We start from the raw sequence: 24,252 nt of genomic DNA, 5'->3' as shown, positions 1-24,252 counted from the left end.
ACACCCGTGAAGCTGTAAATCAAGCCAACAGACGGCTACTAAAACAAGTTCCATAGGACCCTGTCAGGCAGACCTCCGTGAAAAGCTGGAAGGTCAGGTTCAAACTGAGAATTCCGTGAGTCCCTGGAGTTCTGTGCGGGAAGGTGATGGCGTGCAGAGGCAGACGCTAAGCCACCGCCTCCCCGCCCATTGCCTTTCTACCCTGGCTCCGTCTGAACCTGTGAGGACACCTGCTAGGTCTCTGGAGACATCTGTGTTTGTGACCCCCTGGGGGCTGAAAACAGCGCTTGGTGTGAAACCGGGGAAACTGGATTCTCTGTATCTCCCGGCTTCTGAAATCGTGCCTTGTTCTGTGCACATGTGTGTGTGTGTGTGAGCGAGTGTGGGCATGCGTGTACACACATGCTTCTGTGTATACGCCTGTGTGTGTTCGATGTCTGTGCGTGTGTGCGTGTGTGTATGCATGCCCCCGTGTTTATGTGTGTAATTCCACCGCAGGGGGAGCTCGGTGAGGGCGGCAACCTAGCCGGATTCCTGTCTGTTTCCTTCACACCTGGGCGGGGTGGATGTTAGGTGCGTGCCTGTGGAATAGGGGCCAGTCCGACACAGTGACTGTGTTTTGGAGCCCTCCGGATTTGGGGTCAAAATCTTACCTTGCCGCTCACTCCCTAAGTCACTGTAGTTCAGGCTCTGGATCCTGCAGAAACCGTTTCCTCCTCTCCAGACCAGGGATAAAAATATGACCTCTTTTATGGGGGGAGGTGTGAGGATTAAGTAGCAATAACCAGAGCCGACGTGTACTGGGCTGGACTGTGGGCCGGGCACGGTTCCTAGATTTTGCAAGTGCTAACTTATATATTCATGCAATTTTCTGGGGAATAAACCCAGTGCGTCTTGGTGCCTGTTTCTGACCAGTGAAGAGGAGGTTCAGGATCCTTAGCCTCTGCGGGCATCTTCTCAGGAGTCCTGCTCAGATTCCCACCGCTGGGCCCTTTTGGGGAGGACTGTGGGATTCAGCACACAGGGCTCCCCCCACCCCCAGCCCCCCCGCCCCCCCCGGCTCACAGCTTGACCCTCTAAGTGGGGCTGTTCCTTCTACGGCGGTTCATGGATTCCTCCTCAAGGTGGCGCTGCAGAGAGGCAACCGGGATGTTGATTCGCGGCGCCTCCTGGTGGTCTGTTTCTGTCAACATGTCGATTAAGTGCAAAGCCGTTTCCATAAAGTCAAGTGCAGGGAGAGTAGGTTAGAAGAATGTGGGGAAAAATTAGAATCTGATGTGAGCAGTTTTAAGATCCAGAGGAACAAAGTGTGCCTGGGTAGCTAGACCAGGAGGGGTCCAACCCATACCAAGAATATTATCCTCAGTAATAACAATATTAACATTTGTAATTTACTGACCACCTTCTGTGTGTGGGTGCTGTACTAAGCACTTGGCCTTCATCCTCCCATTGAACACATTTCCAGAAAGTTTGCATCCCAAGGACAATTATCTTTGTCTGGAGCCGGGCACATGCTGGGCGTCTGGCACATAGTAGGTGCTCAATACATTTTGAAACAATGAGTGATGCAACCATCCTGGGAAACAAATATTATCATCTTCACTTAGAAAAATGAACAAGAGAAATGAACTTCCGGTAAGCCACATGCCAGAGCTGGGGCACCTGAGTTGCACACGAAGCACTGCTGCAAGCCGGGGCACCAGAGAGAAGGCAGAGCCCTCTGCCTTCATGGAGTTTGCTGTCCCATTGGCTTCATCCACACCCTCTGTCTTCAAATACCACTCCCTGGGGATTGCCAGGGGTGGCTATTTATGGCTCAGGGAGGAGGTCCAATGAAGCTCCCCTCATAAATTACAAGGAGAGACACATGTGGGTCAAGATTGGGGAATTCAGTGCGTGAGGGATCCCCAGGAATCTTGCTCAGCCTAATCTGAGATTTTCCTTCTCTTCCCTAGGGGAGCCGCTGACTCAGGCAGCAGGCATGTGCTGAGCTCCCAAAAGAAGCTCCTGGGGCACCGCCTGGTCCTGCCTCCTCCCTGGCCCCCACCTGTCACTGTCCGCGGGGCTGGAGCTCTCCCTACTGACCATCAGGTCCTCGGAGGCTGCGACCGAGGGCGGTGCTCTAGCTCGGATCTGCCAGCACTGGAATGAGTCAGGGTTGAAGAGTGCTGTGCAGGTTCTGAGTTTTAGAGCCAGGCCTCAGTCCCATCCAGTCCTCTGGGAATCCCTCGGGTGTGTCCTGAACATATGGAGCCCTGCCTTGGAGATGGGGTTACAAAAGGACATCGGCCATCATGCAGTGATGCCGCTTCTCGGAGAGGCCTCTGTCTTTGTTGTTGACTTCTTACACATGATTTCTTTTAGCATTCCATCCTCCTCGTCACTGTCAGGCTGTCACTCAACTGTCATTTGCTTGGCCCCTTTTCCCACCTCCTCCCCCAGCAATTTTCCTCCAGATTCAAATCTCCAGGTTGTTGGGTTTGGGTGTGCTCTCAAAGTAACTTGGGGAAGAGAAGGCCAGGGGCGCTTTCTTCTAGGAATAAAATATCGGAGCTCCAGGGCCTGGGCGGGAGCTACAGATCCCACTGTTCAATGACTCTCATTTACTCCAAGGCTGTGGCCAGTGGCGGTTATCAGAAGTCAGCTCTTGATACACTGGAGGTCACTTCAGGCATTTCTTTGTACCTCCCCAGAAAGGCTCAATAAATACCGGCTTAATGGATTGTGTGCAAAGTTTGGCTCCCCTTGCTGGCTAGTCTTCTGCCCCGTTCTCCACTCCTGCAGCAGCCCCGGGACGGGTGCCTACTGCTGACAGAGGGTCTGGCCTCAAATTACACTGTATCAGAGCTTGGGCATAAAATTAGCAGCAATGTTCTGTGTATAAGGAGCCAGAGAAATACCCATACTCAGCAGAACCACGGGCAGGCAGGGAAGGAGCAGGGGAGGGAAGAGCTGGCCCCCCAGGGGCCCTGGGGCACTTCCCTGAACAATCTTCCCATTCCTGTACCCCTCCCCACCATGGCAGAGGTGGCGATGGCTGCCCAGTGACTGAGTCAGGGCCACACACATGAGGCTTCTTGAGGGGTGGGGGGAGTGAGGGGTGGGAAGGCAAGACCTTGAGAAGTCTGGGAAGGTGAACTTGAGGGCTTGTCATCCCTGAAGCACACACGCGCACACACACACACACACACACACACACACACACACAAAACTAGGAACAAGAATAAGAAATCCCCATTTGTCTAGGCACTTTGTAATGGGGTAGGCGTCTGCTCAATAATTATTTTTTTCATTAATGCTCAATACTATTCAGTAAGCCCATTTTACAGATGGGTAAAGAAAGGATCAAAGAGAACATGCTGGTTTCCTGAGTTCGTATGTTATAAAGGCACTTGCATTCACGCTCATGATGGGCCCACATAGATCCCAGTATGTAAACCCAGCCTCTCGTACTCACAGTCTCACTACTGTGCCCTCTGCAGCGTGCCCTTGTGTGGATGTGACCTAAACACGCTCCCATGTCCCTACACAGAGTTGTATGTGTTTACATGCACATTAATGGGCAATTCTACATGTTTCTAATCAAACACACATGATGATACCCACAATCACATGCCAGGGCTGGGTCACACTTCTGGCTAAAATTGCCACTTCCTGTCTTTCCTGACCAACTCTAGGGCAGCATGGACCTCAGCCATGGCTGGGAGCTTGCAGCCCTTGGTGCTTACAGACGCCCACCCCATCTGCTGCATCACCCTGTCCTGTGACTCCCCATTTAGCTGCTTTATCCTGTAGACTGGGAGCCCTGAGACACCAGGGACTGGGTTGGAGTCATTATTGATGTTATCTCTAGTTCTCCGGGTGTGAGCTCTTCTGTATGTTGAGTCTGTAAGCTGTCTTTCACAGGGTAGGTGTTCTTTATATAAAGCATCATTTTGATTTGTGAGTTCACAGGGTGGTTTTATTGTCTCTTACAGGCTTGCGGATTCCAAACTGCTTTGGTGTAATGCCTCGGCTTGGGATTTCCACACCGTGTGGGTAGCTTGGATCCCGGCCTCGTGCTAGTGCATGTTTCAGGCATGGGGCTCTGATCTGGTGTCTATACCCTTTGTTCTACCCCAGGCCTGGGAGAGTATCTCAATTCCTGCAGGAACCCCAGGCTGATAGCTGGGAAGGGCTGGTCCTCCACTCAGTTCTGACTACTGGCTTCACACTGGGAACTCAGATTTGACTTCTTGGCAACAGCAGGTCACGTAGCCCAGACGTACCTAGTCCCAGATTAGGAATTAAAGTCTCAGCCCCACTAACCCATATCCACCCTCAGTTTTCCCATGGAGTGTGAGGCACCAGGCCCTCTCTCTGGTCTAGGTACTCCCTCTCTTAGAACCCCAAACACTACACGTTCTTGCTTGTGAGCTATGGTTCTATATGTTTAAAATACTTTAAAAAAAAGTATTAGCCAGCTAGATAATATGTCTGGAGTATGTCTGGAGTAGGATGGGGAATTTCAGCTGGAGTTCATCCTGCCATCTTACCTCTGTCTTCCAAATGCCTTGCTCAGTAAATAGTTGTTGATCACATCTATTTTTCTTATTCATGTCCTCCCCTCTGTCTTTCTCCAACTGTTCTTGCCTCCCAGAGTCCATAAAGGTTTCAGAAGAGCCCTTGCCTGGGTGAAGAGAGGGAGATCCTCTCTGAGTCAGGAATGTGGAGCTGGGCCCAGAGTATGTTCCCTCCTGAGGACTCTGGCTTCACTCTGAACTCTCTTTGGGGCAGAGTGTTCCTTGAGGTGGCTGGCTGGAGCAGGGATGAAGTTCAGAGGAAGGGCTTGAGGCTGCCAATCGCCCTCCATTCTTACAGCCAGCTAGCCCTTGGGATTCTGAGAATGGCTCCTCTCACCACTCCCTTCATCTGGGAGGTAACAAAGGGACTGTTGTAGGAGGCTCTGATCTCCATGCGGCTGGCTCGGTACTCCCAGACTCCTGTCCCAGTCCTAGAGGCACTGCTATGGCATGGGTTTGGGACAGATGGAGTCAGAAGGTCTCATTCTGTGATGCCCATGGATGGCAAGGCATGGCTGCTTCCCCTCTGTACCCTCTCTCTGCTGTTCCTCTGCTTTGCATCTGCAATGCCTGAGTGAGTGTTGAGCGTGAACGAGAGTGTGTGAGTGTGTGTGTGATGGGTTGGGGGTTACTGGGTGTGATTGTGGACTTCTCAGAGAGCTCCCTTCAGAATCTAGTAGCCATACCAGTGAGAGGAGCCACAGAATCACCAGCTAGAAGGATCCCCTGGATCCTGGAGGTAGGCAGGACCAGGAGTTTGGACTTTCTCCTTAAATACAAGGTGAAGCAGTTGAAGAGTTTAAGCAGGGAAAGATGTGATCAGGTTTTGTAACATGAAGCTCAGAGTGGTTGGAAGATCCAGCAAAGACTGGTGGGCTGTTGCCAGGCCTGGGGATCTAGGGACGAGGAGAGGATAGCCCAGAGCTCCTGGGTAAGGGGAAGACAGAAGCATAAACTGACTGAAATTTATACTCTATATGGCAGAGGCGACTGTGCTAAGGCTAACTGTGTTGGGGAAACCAGGGAGGCTTCCCAGGGAGGTGGCATTTCCCCAGAGCTTGAGAGATGGCAGGCAAGGTGGAAGCTGGCACTCCAAGCCTAGGGAATAGTTTAGGCAAGGCTTGACACTGAGGGTAAGAGGGTAGGGCGTGATGAGCCGGAGGATGAGAAGTCACTCTCCAAGTTCACAAGGACCCTTGGTGGCTGGGCCAGGCCAGGGACCCTGCCTCTGTTGGAGTGGAGCTCTCTGATGCCCAACGGCGGCCCAGCACCAAGAAATCACATGGAGGAAGTCCTCAAAGCCCCCCGAATCAGTGGATTCCTGCAAACCCAGCATCCAAGGTTGGGCACTTCCCCAAACTACAGTGCAGCTGGGAGGTGGGGAAGAGGAAGTGTGGGCCAAGAGTAGACCTAGAGAGCCCAGAGGAGGAGCCTCTTCTAAATGAAAGACACAGGGGTGGGGCCTCCCCAGGGGTGGCTCTTGGGGACTCCCAGGACCACAGCAGAGACGCAGGGTGGCTGGAGGTGAGTGAGAGGTGAACTCGGCCCAGGCCTGGCCAGGTGAGCCTCGCCACCCTCTCCCTGGGAGCACCGTTGACCATGGCCCTGGCCCAGCAGCTGCGAGCCGAGAGGTGAGTGCAGGGCACAGTGCTCTCCCGGGGCCTCGTCCCTGTTCCCAGCAGGCCTTGGGGGACAGAGGCCCACCCTCCTGCAGCACTTACCAAAGTCCAAAAGCTAGAGGCCGGAGCTGAGTCAGAACCGGAATGCTCAGAAATGGAGATTCTTAGAAGGTGTTTCAAGGAAGCTTCCAGCTGTGGCTCACTTCCCTCAGGCCCAGATGAAGGCACCCGCGGCTCAGAGAAGGGAAGTGGACCTTCCCAGGGTCACACAGGAGTGGGTGTAGCGTCCTGGACAGGGGTCCTGGGTCCCAGGCTGGGCTCGCTGCCCCCGTGGTCAGCAATGGCTTTCCATCTTCTGTTCAAAGGGAACCACAGGATCTGGTTTCTTCCTCTTTATCCAGGGCCTGCCTCAAATGTCAAAAATCTTCCCTCCCAGCCCCCTGTGCCTCTCTCAGACCGCTCGCCCTGTTTTTTTGTTTTTGTTTTTGCAGGACTCCTTAGACCACTGGCATAATAGTCTATACTGGCTCTTTCTTTTTCTGTATCGCCGACTTTCCCATCAACAGGCCCCAGGAGGGTACGTGCCCCCCAGTCCCTGCTGTATCCTTAGTATGTAGAACAACACGAGGAGAGACTACGTGCTCCAGAAATCCTGCCCAGTGTGTGACTCAGTGAGTGGATCTTTGGATGGGAGCGTGTCCTTGGATCCTTCCAGTCCAATCCCGCCAACGAGAAAAATGAGGACCGAGGCAGAAAGTCCTCCCACAGGGTCCCCCTGCAGCACAGCCCCCACGAGGGCCTACCCCCATCTCTCAGCAAGACTGGCCCTGAGCCGTGGGGGACCTGAGGACACGGGGCTTGGCTCCTGCCCTGGACCAGAGCAGCAGGTGGCATCAGAGAGCGTGCCTACTGTGCGGAGGCAATTCCGAGGGTGGCCGCAGAGGGGTCAGGCCGGTTTAGGTCAAAACGGGTTGGCAAAGGTCCTTGGTGGAGTCTGGGGGCTGGAGGTGGAATTTCCAAAGACTGAAGGTCAGAAGAAAGCTTCCCAGGAAGGAGGAGGAGCCACAGACGCAGATGCCCAGAGTGGGGGTCCAGAAGGGTCTTGATAAGTCGGTGGGCATACCTGGGTTGGGGCTGCCCCACCAGGTTCTCCTTCCCGCCGGTTCTCCCCAGAGACCAAGTTGAACCCGAGAACACACAGGAAGTGGCCCCCATGCAAAGCTCGTGGCACTTCCTGTTTCTCAGGGAATGTGGAGGAAGACAGGACACCAGCAAGAGCCGGGGGTGCTCCCTCCCTCCCGCTCCCTGGTTCTTTGCAGCCACACGTGGCCCTCAGAGCAGGTGGAAGGGGCGTCCTCCTGCCTCCCTTCATAGGGCATGGAGCCAGGTCCCGGAGTCACAGGCCTCCCTGCCCCTCGGGGACCCTGTGCTCTGCTTGAGGTCAGAGTGGAGGCCGGGAAAGAAGCGCGAGGATCCAGCAGGACTTTCAGAGACCCCAGACCCCACCCGACCAGAGTTCGAAAGGACTGCCTTGGGGTAGTGAGTTTGGTTCCAACAAACATGTTTTCAGCACTTACTGTGTGCGGGAGCCACCGAATGTGACCTAGCTGTCCCCTGAGGGCCACTCTAGGTCTCCATCAGCCCCTCCTGTCTAGGTTCCACAGTGGACTTTGCATGAATGAAGCTGGTGCGTGGGAACCCAGAGCAGAGGGGCCCTGGAGAACCTGGGTTCACGGACAGCTCTGAGGGGTCTTGGCTGAGCTTTGCAGGGCAGTGGCCTCTCCTGGGGGGATTTCTAGTCCGGTTTGTTGCACCCCTGCCTCCCTCCTGGTGCAGCAGGCAGCCCGGCCATTCCCAGGCTGACCACCAGAGGACTTGCTAAGACACGGGGTGGCCCCACCCGGAAGCCCCCTACTGTGTGTCTGGAGCTGTTCTGGGCCCCGGGGGTATAGCAGGGAGCAAGGTCCCTGCTTTCATGGGGATTCTGGGGCTGGCCTTGCTACGGATGAGATGTCCTGACCCATGCCATCCCACATCTTCCCAGAGTAAGTCTCCCTTGCCAGCAGCCCAGGGCAAGGCGCAGGGCCTTCTTGATGGGCCCTGCCTGTGTCTCGAGTTACTTTCCCCCTCCCAGACTGCCCCCGCCCCAAAGTTCCTTGCACTTGTCCCCTCTCCCCAACCCCACCCCGGCATGGCTAGAGCCTTTGCACTTGTTTCCCTTGCCTGTTGTCCTGTGGCCAACTCCAGCCCCACTTCTTCCAGGAAGCCCTCTCCGACCACTCTCCATCTGAGTGAGCCATGAACCTCGGACATGCATAGCACCCTGCTTTTCTCTCTGATGGATGTAAGCCCCGTCTTCGAAGTGCCTGCTTGCCAAGCTCTCCTGCCCACTGCACTACTAGTCCTCGGGGGTGGGAGGGGATATAATAACGGCCGGGCTCTGCGATAGCTCAAAACACCATGTGCTTTTCCTTCACAGCCTCCCCGACCATTAAAAGGATGTGTTATTCGTTTAGTGTTAAACTCCTTCCCTCAGCCATGATACCCAGGAGCGCAGAGGCCGTGTCCGAATGTGCTTAGAACAGTTGTGTGAGCTTCGCTAGGTGCTAACAAGGGTTTTGCTATGATCGTTATTATTATTACCTCAGATGGGGAAACTGAGGCTGGGGGAACCTGGGGTTTATCTACGTTCGTGCAGCAAACTAGGAGCAGTGTGGAGGTGTTTGGGACCAAAATTCTGCTTAGGCTCGAATCTCAGCTTCTTGATTTACTTGGGCAGGTTCTGTAACCACTCTGTGCCTCAGTTTCCCTGTCTGTAAAAAAAGATGCCAGAAGGGCATGTGGCACATAGCACACACTCAGGGAACTGTTAAGCGAGGCTATGACCCAATGTGGCCAATTCCCTGCCCAGGGCCATTTCTATTCTCGGGTTCCTTCCTTCCTGTCCAGCCAGGGCCCCATCCTGTTGCGGATGAAGTAAACATGAAATACACAGCCTCTGGGGAGAAAGTGGAGGAGGAAGCTTCTCCCAGGGGTGTTGCCATGGCGGCCTGTGTGGAAAGCGAGTGGGGAGGTTGCCAGTGGCCACTAAGTCGGCTGGGAAGTGGTGGGGATTTCCTCTGCCTGCCCACTGTCACCCTGAGTCACTCCCTGCCCAGCGACAGCGGCCAGTGTCCTGAGAGAGCCAGAGGTCCCACACAGCCCAGGCCACGTGGGGACCAGCAGCCGCTGGGACTGGGTGTGCAGACTGGGAAGCCGATCTCCCCTGAGGGCCTGCCCAGTTTGGGGAGGTGGCAGCCCTGCGCCCACTCCCACCCTGTCCCCCAGTTGCTCGGGACTCGGTGACCCGTGGCTGCTCTTTCTCTGTCCCCTTGGCTGGTGTTTTCTCATCCTCCATCTGTTCCTCTCAGCCCCCTCTGCTCAAAGATTGCTCTTCCGGGGGGTCCTTACCACCAATCAAGGGCACATGGGTACCTCCCCGACTCCAGCAGAGACCCCCCCCCCCCCCCCAACCCCCAACCGCCTTCACTGAGCTCTAGAGAGCCACACCAGCTCTTGCCAGACCCAGACCTGGGGGCCCAAGGGCCTCACAATAACATGCCCGAAACTCAGTCCATCAGCACCCCTCCCCTTCCTCCCATCCTGCTCAGCATATGGGTGACATGTAGGTGTCACTCTTGACACTGCCCTTTCTTTCACCTCCAAATCCAAACAGTCCCCCAACTCTGCTGGCCATTAGTCAGGAATGACTCACAGATTGGTAGCATGTCTGCTGGAAATGTGAAAGTCTGCAGCAGGGCACCAAGAGATGCATGGGAGCTTAAACAAGTAAGGGCTAATTTTTGCACATGACAAGAAGTCCAGAGGGAGGCCAGAGCTGCTTCTGCAGCTCAGTGTCCTCAGGACCAGGATCTCGGAGATTCCTTTGGTCTGCCTCCTGTCTTTGCCTCATGGATGCAATATAGCTGCTGTGGGTCCAGACAGCACATCTGCTTTAAGATAGGAAGAAGGGGGAAGGAGAGGAAACCATGCTGGGCGCCAGTTCCTCCCTCTGGGATCAGGAAATCTCCACTGGGGCCTCTCCAGGAGTGACCCAGGGGAGATTTCCTCATAGGTCTCACTGGCCAGAACTGGTCACGTGGCTGGTCTTAGCTGCAGGGAGGCTGGGAAATAGGAATGAGATTAGTGGGTTTGGTTCTGACCAGTCATGGCCTATCACCTTGAGGCTAGGGACATTGCCACCCTAAAAAAAATGGAGCTTGATTGGCAGGAAGAAGCAGGGGACACAGTAGTGAAGCAGTGTCTACCAAGGGTTGTATCTCTGTGTCTGTTCGTTCCTCCTGTCCCTGCTGTCTGACTTGGGCCCCCACCATCTCTGAGCTGCACCACTCTGGGGCCTGGAATGGCTGCTCTGTCCCTTCCGTCTCTGTGCTCCCTTTCCTCTGCACACAGCTGCCTGAGTTGGCCTCCCACAGCTGGGATCCTACTGTTTTTACTCTCTTCTGAAGCCTTGCATGGCTCCCTGTGGCTTAAAGAAGTTACCCGGCTCAACACTGGAGATCCTCCTCAGCCTGGCTTCATCTGCCCGTGCAGCCTCTGATCACAGCCACCTCCAGTCACACCAGACCCGAGCCCACTCCTCGTGCCTCAAAATCTTAGCATATGCTGTTCCCACTGCCTGGAAGGCCCTCCCCTGACCTTCCGACTTTCTGTTTGACCTTCTAGCCTGGCGGGGAGGTGGGCCTCAGAGCCGGAGAGTCCGAAGGTCCCCTCCGACCTTCTGTTTGATCTTCTAGACCCCGTTCCAACGCCTCGTCCACCTCTGTGAGGACTTCCCCAGCTCGGCTCTGATGACCCATTCTCTCTGTGGGACGTGTGTTGACTTTGTTTCCCACTATGACCATGGCCTCCCCAGGGTTTGACACGGAGGAGGTTGCTGGATGTGCTGCTCCCAGATGAATAACGCAGCTGGGGAGCAGTTTGCTAGCGTGACTACTGACACAGGGTCCCATCTCCAAGTGCCTTTGCTGTCAAAGTCTGGTCCACGTCGCTGCCCGGCACTTGAAGGGGTGTTGACGGAGGAATGCGGGACACAGCCTTGGTTCACCTCTGCACACTTGGGCTCAGCTTGCCCATCAGTCTGGTGGTAACTGAACTGTCCTTCTCTCCCGTCTTCCTCAGTGACTTTGAGCAGCTTCCCGATGACGTCGCCATCTCCGCCAACATCGCTGACATCGAGGAGAAAAGGGGCTTCACCAGCTACTTTGCTAAGACAGGACCCCTGACCTTCAGCTCTGCCCGCTGTACCTTCCAACCCTCTCATCCCCTTAACTTCTCTCCTGGTGGTTCGCAACAGGGCGGTTTTCGCCCTCCAGGGGGCGTTTGGTACTAAATATCTTGAGACCTTTTTGAGGATTCCAGATTGGGGCAGGGGCTGCTGCTGGACTCTGGTGGACGGAGCCCAGAGAGGCAGCTCGGCATTGCCCCGCACACAGGACAGCCCTCCCACCCCAAAGAAGGAGATGCCCCCACACCCGCCCCGCGAATACTGAGGCTGAGAAATGCTGCTCTAGTCCTAGGACCTTCCACCCACCCCCTCCTCTGCCCCTGACCTCCCTAAACCCTGACCTGTGTCCTCCCCAGGTGTTCGTCATCGAGGTGAAGACAAAAGGGGGCTCAAAATACCTCATCTACCGTCGCTACCGCCAGTTCTATGCCCTGCAGAGCAAGCTGGAGGAGCGGTTTGGGCCGGAGAACAAGACCAGCCCGTTCACCTGCAGCTGCCCACGCTCCCAGGTAGGCGGCCCGTCCCAGCCCCGTGGCACGTCCCAGTCCTGAGGCCCCGGGGAGCTGGGCAGCCTGACCCGCGACAGAGCTGCAGCCCTTGGCCTCTCCTTCCAGCTCTGCTGCCCCCTGGTGGTCACTCCAGGTTTGCCTGCAGGCCAAATATTTCGTCCACGGCCCCTCCTGGCAGCCACGGCTGCTTCCTCTAGCCCATTGCCCTTGACCTCCGGGCCATCCATCCCTTGCTCACGGGGCGGACTCACCTTCAGCGCCCCCCTGCAGCCCTGATTGAGAGCTGCCCTTTGACTGCTGCCCTAGCTTGGGCGGATCCCGGGGCGGGTGGGGCCTGCTTCCCTGCTCTGGGACCCTGTGGGCACCCCATCTTTGCTTCTGGACAGCCCCCTCACTCCTTGCCCCCTGGCCTCTCTCCCCAGCTTGGTCCACACATGCACCTCGGATAGACCCAAATCTCCAGTGGCTCAGCACCTGCCCTCTTGAGCCCTGCGAGGGTCTGGGTGCTCAGTCCGCGGGATGGTCTCAGGGTGCCCCCCCCATGCCCTACAGGCCACATACAAGCACCCTTTCCACAAACAGCAGAGACACTTCCAGACCTTTCCTTATTCAGGCTCCACACTCTGCTCTGGCTTGCTCTCACTTTCTCTCTATCCCAGGGGAGCTCCCTGAGGAGCTGAAGCTGCTCCCAGGGGCTCTTGGCTTCCCCTTTTCCTTCCTCCAGAGCCACTTCAACTCACACCGGCCCCCTCCCCCGTCTCTGGGCTGCAGGGGAAGGGAGACCCCCCGCCCCCGAGCCCGCCTCCCCACCGGACTCCAGGGAGCCCCTCCCTCCTCTCTGTGACTTTCTCCAGACAACTTGTGGGTCTTTGTACACTTGCCTTCTCCTTACTTGTGGCGTCTGCAAACTCCCACAGCCTTAGTTTTCCTGTCTTTAGACAAGCCTGTGCCATGAGGAGGCTTTCTGGCCATAAGCCCCCTTGAAGCCCGACAGCCCTCAAAATCTCCATTCTTTCGGGAGTCGCTCACTGTCCCCCTTTTCTCCTTCCATCCCCTCCTCATCCACCAGCTTGGCTTCTGCTCTCACAGTCCCACCGAATTCCCTTCAGGACGGTGGCCCGTCACCGTTACATTGGACTTCTGTGGGCCTATCCCAGCCTTACCATCATTGTCCCGCTTCCTCCTCCAGGAAGCCTCCCTGACCTCCTTCCAGGTCTCTTCCTACCTCATCGCTGCTCCTCCAGCTCCTGACGGAATCTGCCCCTTCTGCTGCTCCTTGAAAGGTTCTTGAGCATTCTCTGCCGTGCCATCTCTGGCTTTCTTCTCCCTCCCCAAACCCTCCCCGCAACCAGGTGATCTGACCTCTGACCTTAGCTGCTCTCTTGTCGCTACTAAGTCTCAAAGGCGTCCCCACCCCAGACCTCATATCCTGCGCTCCTACCACCCACCCAACGCCAGCCCCTGCCCATCTCACAGGCAACAGGAGCCAGACATGTGCCTTCTGCTGGGGGTTCTTGGGGGGGACAGTTCTCCCAGGGCCCCCACCTAAGGCTCCTGGAGAGGACATTTGTCTTGGGTCAGCCAACATCTCTTTCCCGTTCCCCTAAACACACTGCCTTGCTTTTGAGGAATGATTCATTCATCTACTCCACAAATATTGATCGATGTGGTCAATCACTATGGTGTGAACCACCAGAACCACTGTTCTAGACCCTTGGTTCCTTACGAGGGGCGGGTATTCGAAGTACCCTGAGATTTAAAGAATTCTGATGCCCAGGTCTCCCCCCGCAACCCCGAGATTCTGATGTAATTATCCTGGGGCAAGTCCTACACAATGAGGTTTTTAAATGCTCTGTGGATGACTTAAATATGCAGCTGGGGTTGAAGACCCCTGTCCTAGGGATGGGCTCCAGGTGGGGCAAAGCAAAGCTCTTCCTCTCTTAGAGCCAAGAATCGTTGAGTGTGTGCATGTGTGTGTGTGTGTGTGTGCGTGTGCACATGCACGTATGTGTGCAGGAAGAGGCAATAAAGAAGTAAAACAAGAAAAATATCATCTGGCGACAGTACATGCAAGAGAATGCAAGCTGAAAGGGAGGTGGCCTGGAGGCTCAGCCACTCTATGGGGGCGAGTTCCTGGCCTGGGTGGGCGGCTCGGAGTCCAGAGACCGTGGTCGTGGGCCAGGCTCCCAGGAGAGTTCCTTGCATTTCCACAGCCAAAGTCTACATGGGTGTGAAACAGGAGATCGCGGAGATGCGGATTCCTGCCCTCAACGCCTACATGAAGGTAACGGTGGGCTGTGTCATCTCCGCCCCTGGAGGGCCCCAGGGATGGTAGTGTCCCTGAAGGCGACCTGGGGGCTGCTCTCTGGCTCCGATGGGGCCGCTCGGCAATCCTCAGAGGCGGGACCTGGGGAGAGAAACAGGATGTGTTCCCAGGGTTCCAGAGGGTGCAGCAGGAGCGATGGGGAGGGGAACAAGGAACCACACTTGGGATCGAGAAATCTGTGCCAGGTGTGCACAGGTGTCTGTGTCAGGTGTTCGGATACCAGCATGAATAGGACCGAGTATGTGCCCTCAAGGTACCTGCTGCCCAGTGGGGACAGGGGACAGGTGGGTCATGAAAATCACAAAATTGTGGCCTCTATAACAGAGGCAGGCTGGGCCAGGGCCTCAGCTCTCTCACACAGTGACGTTGCACAAACTAGAGAAAGGCTCTTGGGTGTTTCCCAGCCTGTAAACTGTCTGCATCCTTAGGAGATGGGAGCACAGAGAAAGAAGCATCTTGAAGGCAGAGACTGCTGTTCAGGAAAGGCCTTCTACCATTCAGGACTGTGCAAAAAAGGAACAGCATTCCTCGTGAAGTAGTGAGCACCCCATCACTAGAGGCATCCAAGCCATGGCTCGATGGCAACCTTAAGAAACTGGAGGAGGGAAGCCCTCCTCCTAGCACAGAGGCACCCTCATAGTCAGCGAGAGCTTCCCCTCCCCTTCCACTCTCATGGCAGAAGGGCACAGAGCTAGAAGTCTTCAGTCTTTGCTTTGACCTTGACTGTTTAGGTCATTTGGGGTGAATTGCTCATTCTCTCTAGGCTTTGGTTTCCTCACCTGTGAAACCGGGGCAGTGCCTCCAGCTCGCTGGTCTCGGGAGCTTCCAGACTGTACGGGATCAGAACTCCTAGTGGAGTGAGCTGCAGGAGGAGGGCAGGCGAGGTGGGAGGCAGGAGGAGAAGACCCTGGCCCTCTCCGGTGGCTGCAGGAATCCTGGGCTCTGAGCAGAGAAGAGGGAGGGTGGGAAGCGCCTGGGACACAGCCCTGGATACATCTCCCCTCAAGGGGGCGCTGTGGCAGCTGCTCCTTCAAGGTGGCTGGAGACTCCTGTCTCCCCCTGCAGGGCTGGGAGAGGGGTGAGCTGTGGAGGGAGGTGTGAGCTGGGGAGGGAGGGGTGTGGCCATGGTGCTGGGGCTCTTCCTCCCACACTTAGGCTTAGCTACCAGCAGCCTGGAGGATCCCATCTCTGCCTTTTTGTCTCCAAGCCCAGGAGGCAATCGTGCAGGAATTTCTGCCTTGCATAACCCCAGCCTATGCTTGAAACGTTCAGGGACGAGGAGCTCACTACTATGCTTCCTTGCTCAGCCTCTGTTGGACAGCTGCTAGAAAAATCTGATTCCCTGTCACTTCCACCCACTGGTCTCACCACTGTCCTCGTGGAGAATATGGGTCATGTGATAGTGACACCTGCCTAGAACGATGTGGGGAGCTTTGGTGGGTCAGGATAAACAAATCTGTAGGATAAACAAATAGGCTTATTTATTTCCCTCAATAACTGGTGAGTTAGATGCTATCCTCCCTATTCACAAATGAGGAAGTGGACCCACTCACGCTGTGTCGGAGAGCAGCTGGAGAGGAGGGCTGGGATTCGAACTCGCGGCTCTGTGTACCCACCGCGCTATGTTGTAATGAAAGCAACAGTGACAACAATCATCTCAACTCGCGGCGCGCTTGCTAGATCAGATGGCCGGTAGACTCTCTAAGAGTTGTGCACACAACACTCATTTAATCCTTACTCCATCCCCCAAGGCAGACCCTGGTATCATCCCCATTTTATTAATGAGCACACAGAGGAACGCTGGCCCAAGGTCACCCAGCTAGGGTGGGGACTTTGATCCCAGGCGCAGCCTGGCTGCGTGGCTGTGCCCTTAAACCCATGTCTGGGCTGCCTTTCAGCCCTCCCTGTATGACAGCCTTGTTCCTTCCGGGCTCTGCCTTCCCAGTTCCTCTGGGATGGACCTCTGCTCCCGCTCCTGCTGCCTCCATGGGATTCTCCAAGGGGGTCCAAGTGCCTCTGGAGGACTCCTGGGGACCTGTTCATTGTACAGCTTGGGGGGGGGGATGACCCTGCCAGTGTCCGGGTACTCTGTGTCCTCACGGACAGCCTCGTGGTGTGTGTAACCAGCATGAGATTGAGTGAGGGTCCCAACTCCTCGCTCTGCCAACTGGGTCAGGTCCTTTGCTTCTCTGAGCCTCAGTTTCCCCAACTGTGATATGAGATCAAGCATCAGAAAGCACTTTTTAGGCTGTAATCCACCAACTGTTGTTGGTCTGTGTCACCTGAGACCTCCTTCCTCCCACTATTAGCCCCATTTTTTATCTCGGGACTGGGCCTTGGAAGCAGACATCTCTAGGTAGCCCAGCTCTGTCACTCGCTGGACCAGGTGGCCTGGGGCAGGTCCCCTAACCTCTCTGGCACTAACTTGCAGGTTGTTGCGAGACAGAGTGAGACCACCTGGTTGGCACTCAGTGCCGTGTCTGGACCGTCACCACTATGTCCCTTGGCCTGCTGTCACCATTATCGTTGTGTCTGGAGGTCTTTAGGCTTTCTCCAAATGGACCCTCCTTGAGCCAGCCGGTCCCCTCCCGAACTTGAACCCAGGAGGAAAGCTTATGAAACATTATATGTCTTGTTGCTATGCTCAGACAGAGAAAGCATTACTAGAGAGGGAGGGACCAGTGCGGGGGATGGGGATAGGAGAGAGGGGCTGGGATGTCCAGAGCTTTCTGTTGACCGCCCTCCCATCCCCGTCTTGGTTCTCTCCCAAACACAGAGCCTCCTCAGCCTACCCATCTGGGTGCTGATGGACGAGGATGTCCGGATCTTCTTCTACCAGTCACCCTATGATTCAGAGCAGGTGCCCCAGGCCCTGCGCCGGCTCCGGCCACGCACCCGGAAAATGTAAGTGACCAGCCCCTGTGCTTCCATGGGCTAGGCCCCGGGCCCCTCACCAGGTGCCCCCAACCAGGCGCTCTGGCCCAGATGCCCCCCCAACAGAAGGCATTTCTTTTCCCCGGAGGAAGGGAAAAGCTAGACATCGGTTCTATCCCGGGACACCCCCAGGATGTTCAGCTTGTTAGCTGAGCTCTGAAAACCACGCACAGGGTGGAGGGATACAAGGTGGGTGCATTTTGTTGTGTGTGACAGTGACGACCAGAGCACAGAGGCTGGGTCACTGATGCGGAGAGCTGGGTGCCACAGTCCCCACTGGGGATGCCTCAGAGCTCACGGTGCCTGGAGAGCGTGGTGGGAGGGAGAGAGGGGAGGAGTTGCTCTCTCTACAGACATTCCCAGATCCTGGGATGTCCTGTCCCCCATCATGTGGTTCCATGGGGCCGGCTGTGGCTTCTGGTGTATCACACTGGCCCCCAGGGGACATTCTCGCTCAGGGGACACTGAGCAGAAAATAATCATGGAAAACCTGAGCTACTGTAATAGGGCTGGGCTTCCAAAGGCCGGGCTGCTGCTGCTAAGAATTCCAGGAACAGTGCTCTTGAGCCCTGACCTCTGTCTCAGGGCCTCCCTCCTTCCTCGGGCTAGCGTCTCTGAGTGTCCTCTCGGCTCCTGGCCATCTCTCCGGGGCACGCAGCCAGGCATGGTCTCAATCTCAGCTAAGCCGCATGGCAGGCCCATGCCCTGAGCCCTGGTGCATAGTGCCTCTCCAACCCATTTCCCTGGCTGAAAAATTAGAGGTTGGGTGTGGGGAGTAGAAGGAAGAAGAGGTGTGAAAGCGTTGATACGCTAAGGTGCTGAACAAATGTGTATCTTCCTTCCCGCCTCTTTGTTGAGTCTCCATTTCCTGGTCCACAAAGGAGGATAGAATCCCTCCCCCGTGGGCAGTAGGAACCTGGGTGTGCGTGCGCGTGATGGCCCAGAGGCACGATTGTAGCTGCACTTTTAACATCCTCTCCTTCCCCCGCCTTTCCTGCCCCTGGTGAGGGGCTCCTCTGGGGACAGAAGCAGGGAGCCAGGCCCTGAGGGAACCAGGAGGGCTGACAGGCCTCCCTTTTCTCTCCGCAGCAAGAGCGAGTCCCCACAAGGCGCCATCATTGACCGCATGGCAGCTCCGCGAGCCGAGGTAACCCCCGCAGGGCCAGGCCTCCCCCCTCACCTCTGGGCTCCACCCTTCGCCACTGCGCCCCTCCTGCTGGACACCCTCTGTGTGCCCACGATGGGGGCTGGGTGCTGCGGGGAGCAGGGGCCTCAGCCTTGGCCCTTGGAGCATCCAACCCAGCTGAAAGGAGGTGATATGGGGAGCACTCAGGTCGAGGGGAACGCAGCCAACCATCATCCGCTCAGCAAGCTTTCCTGGCCTCCTCCAGGCCAGCCCCGTGGTGGTAACTGAAGTGTCAGACAGAGATGACTCATACCAGGCCTGGTCCTCCAGGAGCCCCCGGCTCCCTGGGGACACACATGGAGAAACAGTGTGGTCAGTGCTCTGGGCTTATGGGAGCCCTGGAGCCCACACTGAGGCCTGGGGGGGCTGAGGAAGGTGCTCGACCCCGGAGTTTGGCTCCTTGGCTCTCTGTGCACCTCCCACCAGCTCTGCAAGGAGCACGATTCTGGAGTCAGAGAGACCTGGGCTCTAATTCTGGCTCCTCCGCTCACAAATGGAGTGGCCTCAGACAAGCCAGTCGTGCTCCCCGGGGCCAGTCCCCTCATCTGTTCACTGAGACGCTGAAGTACGCAAAGCAGTGTGGCAGGAACTCAGCGAATGCTCCCTTCCTCCTGCCCTCCTCCGCCTCTCTTCTCCCAGGCCCTGTTTGACTTCACGGGCAACAGCAAACTGGAACTGAATTTCAAAGTCGGAGATGTGATCTTCCTTCTCAGCCGGATCAATAAAGATTGGCTGGAGGTGAGGATGGGGGTGAGGTTGAAGGTGAGGTTGGAGGTGAGGATGGGGTGAGGATGGGGATAAAGAAGGTGAGGATGAATGTGAAGCTGCAGCTGAGGGTGGGGATAAGGTTGGAGGTAGGCATGGGAAAAAGGATAGCGGCGAGGATGGAGATAAGTTGGAGGTGACCTTGTTTTGGGTCTGCTTGTGGGGTGAAATCAGAGGGGGCAGGCGCAGGGAATGCCCCCAGGGAAGAGATGTCCTCTGAGGATAGTTCTGGAAATCAGAGCAGCTGGGTGAGGGCAGCCTGAGAACTACAGCCACAGGGGAGGCAAGTGTGTGCCTGGAACAGAAGATGCAGAGACCATACTTGCCTTTGGTTCGGAGGCCAGCAAACGGTGGCTTTGGGCAAGTCTGTTAATCTACTGAGTTTGATATCTTGGTCTGTCACGGGGCTTCTCACTGCGGCACTGCTGACATTTGGGGCCAGATAGTTGTCAGCGGTGGGGGGGTGAGTGGTGGTGGTAGTAAGAGGCCATCCCCGGCATCATTGGTTGGGGGGTTTAGCCGCCTCCCTGGTCTCTGCTCACTAGACCACAGGAGCGGCCCTGCAGTTGACAATCTAGGGTCCCAGACATTTGGCTCTGGGGGACAAAATCACCAGCAGCTGAGACTCACTGGTGTGTCATCCGGGATGATTTCCCTTACCTTGTGGGCAGCGAGAAAACGTAGTGATGCGGACCTTGAGCTCTGGAGTCGGACTGTCTGGTGTCATTTCCTAGTTGTTTTTAACTAGCTTCCTGGGAACTTTGCTCAACCCTGTGGTTTCCTTTTCTGTAAATGGAGATAGCTGTCAGACCGTTTCTTCATCGCGGTCCTGGGAGGGCTGGCCGAGGTGCAGCTGTTTGGGGCTTGGCCCACAGAGGGCCTAGATACGTCCATCTGGCCGGTGCCGGGGCTGCTGGGAAGGTGAAGGTCTCAATCTTTGTTTCGTTCCCACGTGAGGCATGTGTGGCCCCTACTGACTCCGTGAAGGGAGATGGGAGACCCTGGTCCCTGTTCCAGCCGTTCAGATTGGGTCTTGCTGTTCCTAAACAAGATTCCCTTTTGTCGAGGCTCCTGAGGCAGGGGGTGTCTAAAGAAGATGGTGGGACAGGGCCCACGCGGACTCCAGGGAGGCGAGAGCCCCTGGCATAGAGGGGTGTGAGGTCTGTTGTTCTCACGGACTTGGCAGCTTTGATCGTACCCCTGTCCTGCAGCCCTGTCTCGGGACCCTATGGCTCTTACAGCTGTGGGGTATTGCTGGGAAATTCTCCAGAAATGGGAAATGCTTGTTACCTTCCTGTTTTCTGGAAAGTTCTCTATGTTAGTGGGATGGCCGATTTCTGGCCTCAGGTTAAGGGGAGGGTCCGGGGAGGAGGGAAGAGACGAATTTGAGCCTCAGTATCTGTGTCTGTAAAATGGGATGGGGATAATAACGTCTTCTCTAGAGTTGGGAAGATTGGAGAACATGTGGGCAAAGCACAGGCTATAGCTGGGTCGTGCGTGGCCAGCGCTGGAGAGAGCTTTTGGGCCGTTGGCTCTAAAGCAGCTGCTCTGTGCTGTCTGCAGAGTCAATGAGTGAATGAATGAATGAATGAATGAGTGAGTGGGTGAAGGGAGCCACCTCCCCTCCCCCATTCTGTGTTCCCTGGCTACTGGCTCAGCGTGAAGCTCACCCACTTCCCTGTGCGTCCACCGTCACCCACCACGGTACGCGCTCCCCACCAGAGGTCAAGGATGCCATCCTCCCCGAACCCAGAACCTGCCACGTGGCGGGTGCTCACTCAGGAATAACTGAATGAAATGAAAACAGCTTTTCAGATAAAGTGAGATCTCGACCTATTCTAGAACGGAAATTTGTTTTTGGGGTGAATAGCATGGTGACCTCGGCCACTACTTTTTCTGCCTCTGCATACAACCTCGTCTGCCTCGTTATAAGGGAGCAGGGTTGGGGGATGTGCGGGAGGGGGGAGCAACGTCTGGTCCTGGCGCCTCTCCTCCTGCCGACAGGGCAACCCCTCCTTTCCTCCTCAGGGCACTGTGAGGGGAGCCACGGGCATCTTCCCACAGTCGTTCGTGAAAATCCTCAAGGACTTCCCGGAGGAAGAAGACCCTACCAACTGGCTGCGCTGCTACTACTACGAGGACACCATCAGCACCACCAAGTTCGTGGCCCGGCCGCCGTCCCTGCCCATCCCCACCCCCTGCATCACACTCCTGACTCTGAGACCCAAAGCGGATCTCCCCTTGTCCAAATAAAAGCCTGTGGTGGCTCGCCCTGCCCTCCAGATAAGCCATACCCGGGTAACAAGACGCCAGGCTCCAGCGTGGTCCTGCCAGCCTTGTCCCCATGTCCCCCTTTGGCCTGATGCCCCCTCACCGCTGCCTGTCGTCCCCCTTAGGGACATTGCAGTGGACGAGGACCTCAGCAGCACTCCACTGTTCAAGGACCTGCTGCAGCTCATGAGGTGAGAGGTGGGAAGGCAGAGGGCGGAGGGCAGAGGGCGGGGGTCAGACACCCCGGAGAAGCCAACAGCAGGAGGAACACAGCATGAGTCAGCCGTAGGTGTTTTGCCTCCTGTTTTATCCCCAGCCCAGCCCCACCAGGCAGATATCAGACCCCCCGTGTCGGAGAAGAGTGGGGGTCTGCAGAGAGACATACAAGGGGGCTCAGAGGAGGTCACACGGTTCATGAGTGTGGCTTTGCAGCTCAAGCTGGAGTCTTCCTAGCCTTGGACTTGGATCCTCTGCTATCAGAGAAACTCTACCTCCCGAGAGCCAGCCTCAGAATGGAAATAACCTTGTTCCACTGATGATGAAAATAATTCCTATTCATTCTTAAAAAACATGAGAAGGTTGGGCGCCTTGGGTGGCTCAGTCGGTTAAGTGTCTGCCTTCGGCTCAGGTCATGATCCTGGAGTCCTGGGATCCAACACTGCATCAGGCTCCCTGCTTGATCTGTGTTAAATAAATAAATAAAATCTTAAAAAAAACAAAAAACAAAAAATCACAGAAAAGTAGAATGAAGCGAAATACAGATATCCCTCCTCTCATGATCAGATGTACATGGAGATGGCCTCCGAGCACACCCCCCACTCTCACCACATAACTATGACATCACCTGGCTGCATGACGTCATTCTGGGGAGGCTCTGGAGTCCCCACCCCTTCTTGGCCATTGGGATCACCCTCCCCTTTCTCACTACCAGAAAGAATGCTGGGATCCTCATATGTGGTGACTTGTATGATTATTCGCTTCACGATGAGTTTCTAGAAGTGGAATTTTGGAGTCAAGGTGTTTGCAAGTCTGTTAGGCTTCCAACCCCATTTGCTGAGTTATCTATATGAAGGTTATATCAGTGTTTACTGTCACCAGCCATGTGCATTCCCACACGAGATGGTCCCAGTCCGTAGGAGTCCTCATAACTGCAAACAGGTGGCCCTTGGAGGCTTGATGGTCTGGCCAAACTCACTCCCCTTCCCCAGGAAGTTCTTAACTTTGCACGTGTACACACAAGGCATTTCAGGCTGTGCCGGTAACTCACTGTAAGAGCCCCTTCTCCCCCGTAGGTCTGTTTCTCCATCTGTGCAATGGGACCACACGAGGGATAAGGCCTGTCATGCTCTGACCTCTTCTGACTCTTAGACCCCAGCTTTAAAGTTCCTCAGCCCCCACTCCCTGTCTCCCTGAGGCTTAGTCCTAGGGCCCCCGACCTTCTATCAACCCGGATCTTTCCCACCCAGGCGGGAGTTCCAGAGGGAGGACATCGCCCTAAATTACCGGGACACCGAGGGCGATCTGGTGCGGCTGCTCTCAGACGAGGACGTGGTGCTCATGGTGAGGCAGGCCAGGGTCTCCCCTCCCAGAAACGCCTCTTCCCCTGGAAGCTGCATATCACCCAGAAGGATGACTACGCGGTCTACAACACTGTCCCCTGAGCCGATGGTGTGCCTGGGGCAGGGAGAGATGCTCGGTAAGAAGCTCTCGGAGGAGAACAGGACCAGGAAAACCTGGGAGCGTGGACAGACCTGCTGGTTCGAATCCATGGACCTGTATTCCGTCTGTCTGCATACTTGGTCTTGAATTAAATAAACCCTTTCCTCCTCAAAGGTTCAGACTGTGAAAGACAGTATCTTTTGAGGAACGAAAGGAGAGGAAGTGAAATCCCCATGAGTGAGGGTCAGTTAGGGGTCATTTATATATGGAAGGGCGCCCTGGCATTGGTCCTGTATTCCAGCTGCCCCGTTCCCTTGCCCCGTCCACCAACATCAAGATGTCAGCAGGGCCATGCTCTCAAGAAACCCATCAGGGTATCCTTCCTTGCCTCTTCCTAGCATCTGGTGGTTTTCTGGCATTCTCTGGCATTCCTTGGTTTATGGCTACGTTATTCCCATCCTCCATATTCACCTAGTGTCCTTCCTTTGCTCTTCGAAGCTTCTCTCTGTCCTTGTCTGTCTCTGCATCCAAGGACACCGCCATATTGGATTAGGACCACCTGAAGCACTTTGTTTTGACCTCACGCTACAGACCCTCACCTCTATAGACCCCATCACCACAAAGGGTCACATTCTGAGGTAGTGGGGGCTAGGACTCCAACATATCCTGGAGGGTGCAACCCATAATGCAACCCATAATGGCACACTAGAAAATAGCCACTCGACAAAAATTCAGCAGACCTTGCAAACTCCGTTGTAACAAATCCAGTTGTTGGCTTCTAACATGTTGCCTGACGCAACTGGTTGAGGGGCTCTAGATAGGACACCTCTCTTCAAAGAATCACAGCCTCACAAGAAGTAGTGGGGTTCTTTAATGATCCTCCCTCTTCTTTCCCTCCAAGCCCCCCATGTCACAGCTGGGACCAGAACCCACAGCATGGAGGGGGAAGTTGTTCTGAATCATGGAGACAGCTCTGCTGTCAGACTGCTTGAGCCGCAGGAGGCCATATGCGGGAGGTTGGACCAGGGATTCTTGTGATGGGTCAAGGCCCCTGGGAGTGAGGGCTGAAGTGATCCTGACAGATCGGCGTCCGCACCTCCAAGCAGAAATAGAAGAAAGTCCCCTCTGGAGTGA

General features: G+C 55.7%; 1 protein-coding gene and 1 long non-coding RNA gene across 2 annotated transcripts; one reads left to right on the top strand and one right to left on the bottom strand.

The window, feature by feature from the left end:
* Positions 1 to 1,067: 1,067 nt before the first annotated feature.
* On the bottom strand, positions 1,068 to 6,648 carry LOC116592827. Its single transcript, XR_004286618.1, has 3 exons — positions 6,284 to 6,648; positions 4,536 to 4,669; positions 1,068 to 1,183 (listed from the first exon to the last, which is right to left on the bottom strand). It is a non-coding gene; the product is annotated as an uncharacterized LOC116592827 (long non-coding RNA).
* Positions 5,992 to 23,207, top strand: NCF4 (neutrophil cytosolic factor 4). The gene is given in 12 exon segments (XM_032346396.1): positions 5,992 to 6,193; positions 11,363 to 11,447; positions 11,825 to 11,957; positions 11,960 to 11,977; positions 14,191 to 14,261; positions 17,080 to 17,207; positions 18,327 to 18,384; positions 19,063 to 19,161; positions 21,217 to 21,347; positions 21,585 to 21,650; positions 22,926 to 23,029; positions 23,032 to 23,207. Coding segments are annotated over 12 exon segments (1,014 nt in total). The 5' UTR covers positions 5,992 to 6,161; the 3' UTR covers positions 23,121 to 23,207.
* The last annotated feature ends 1,045 nt before the right edge of the window (positions 23,208 to 24,252 follow it).

This window comes from Mustela erminea, chromosome 6, assembly GCF_009829155.1.
Source record: "Mustela erminea isolate mMusErm1 chromosome 6, mMusErm1.Pri, whole genome shotgun sequence".
Taxonomy (NCBI): domain Eukaryota; kingdom Metazoa; phylum Chordata; class Mammalia; order Carnivora; family Mustelidae; genus Mustela; species Mustela erminea.
Note: the sequence above shows the minus strand (reverse complement) of the source record. Positions and strands in the feature narration are given on the sequence as shown.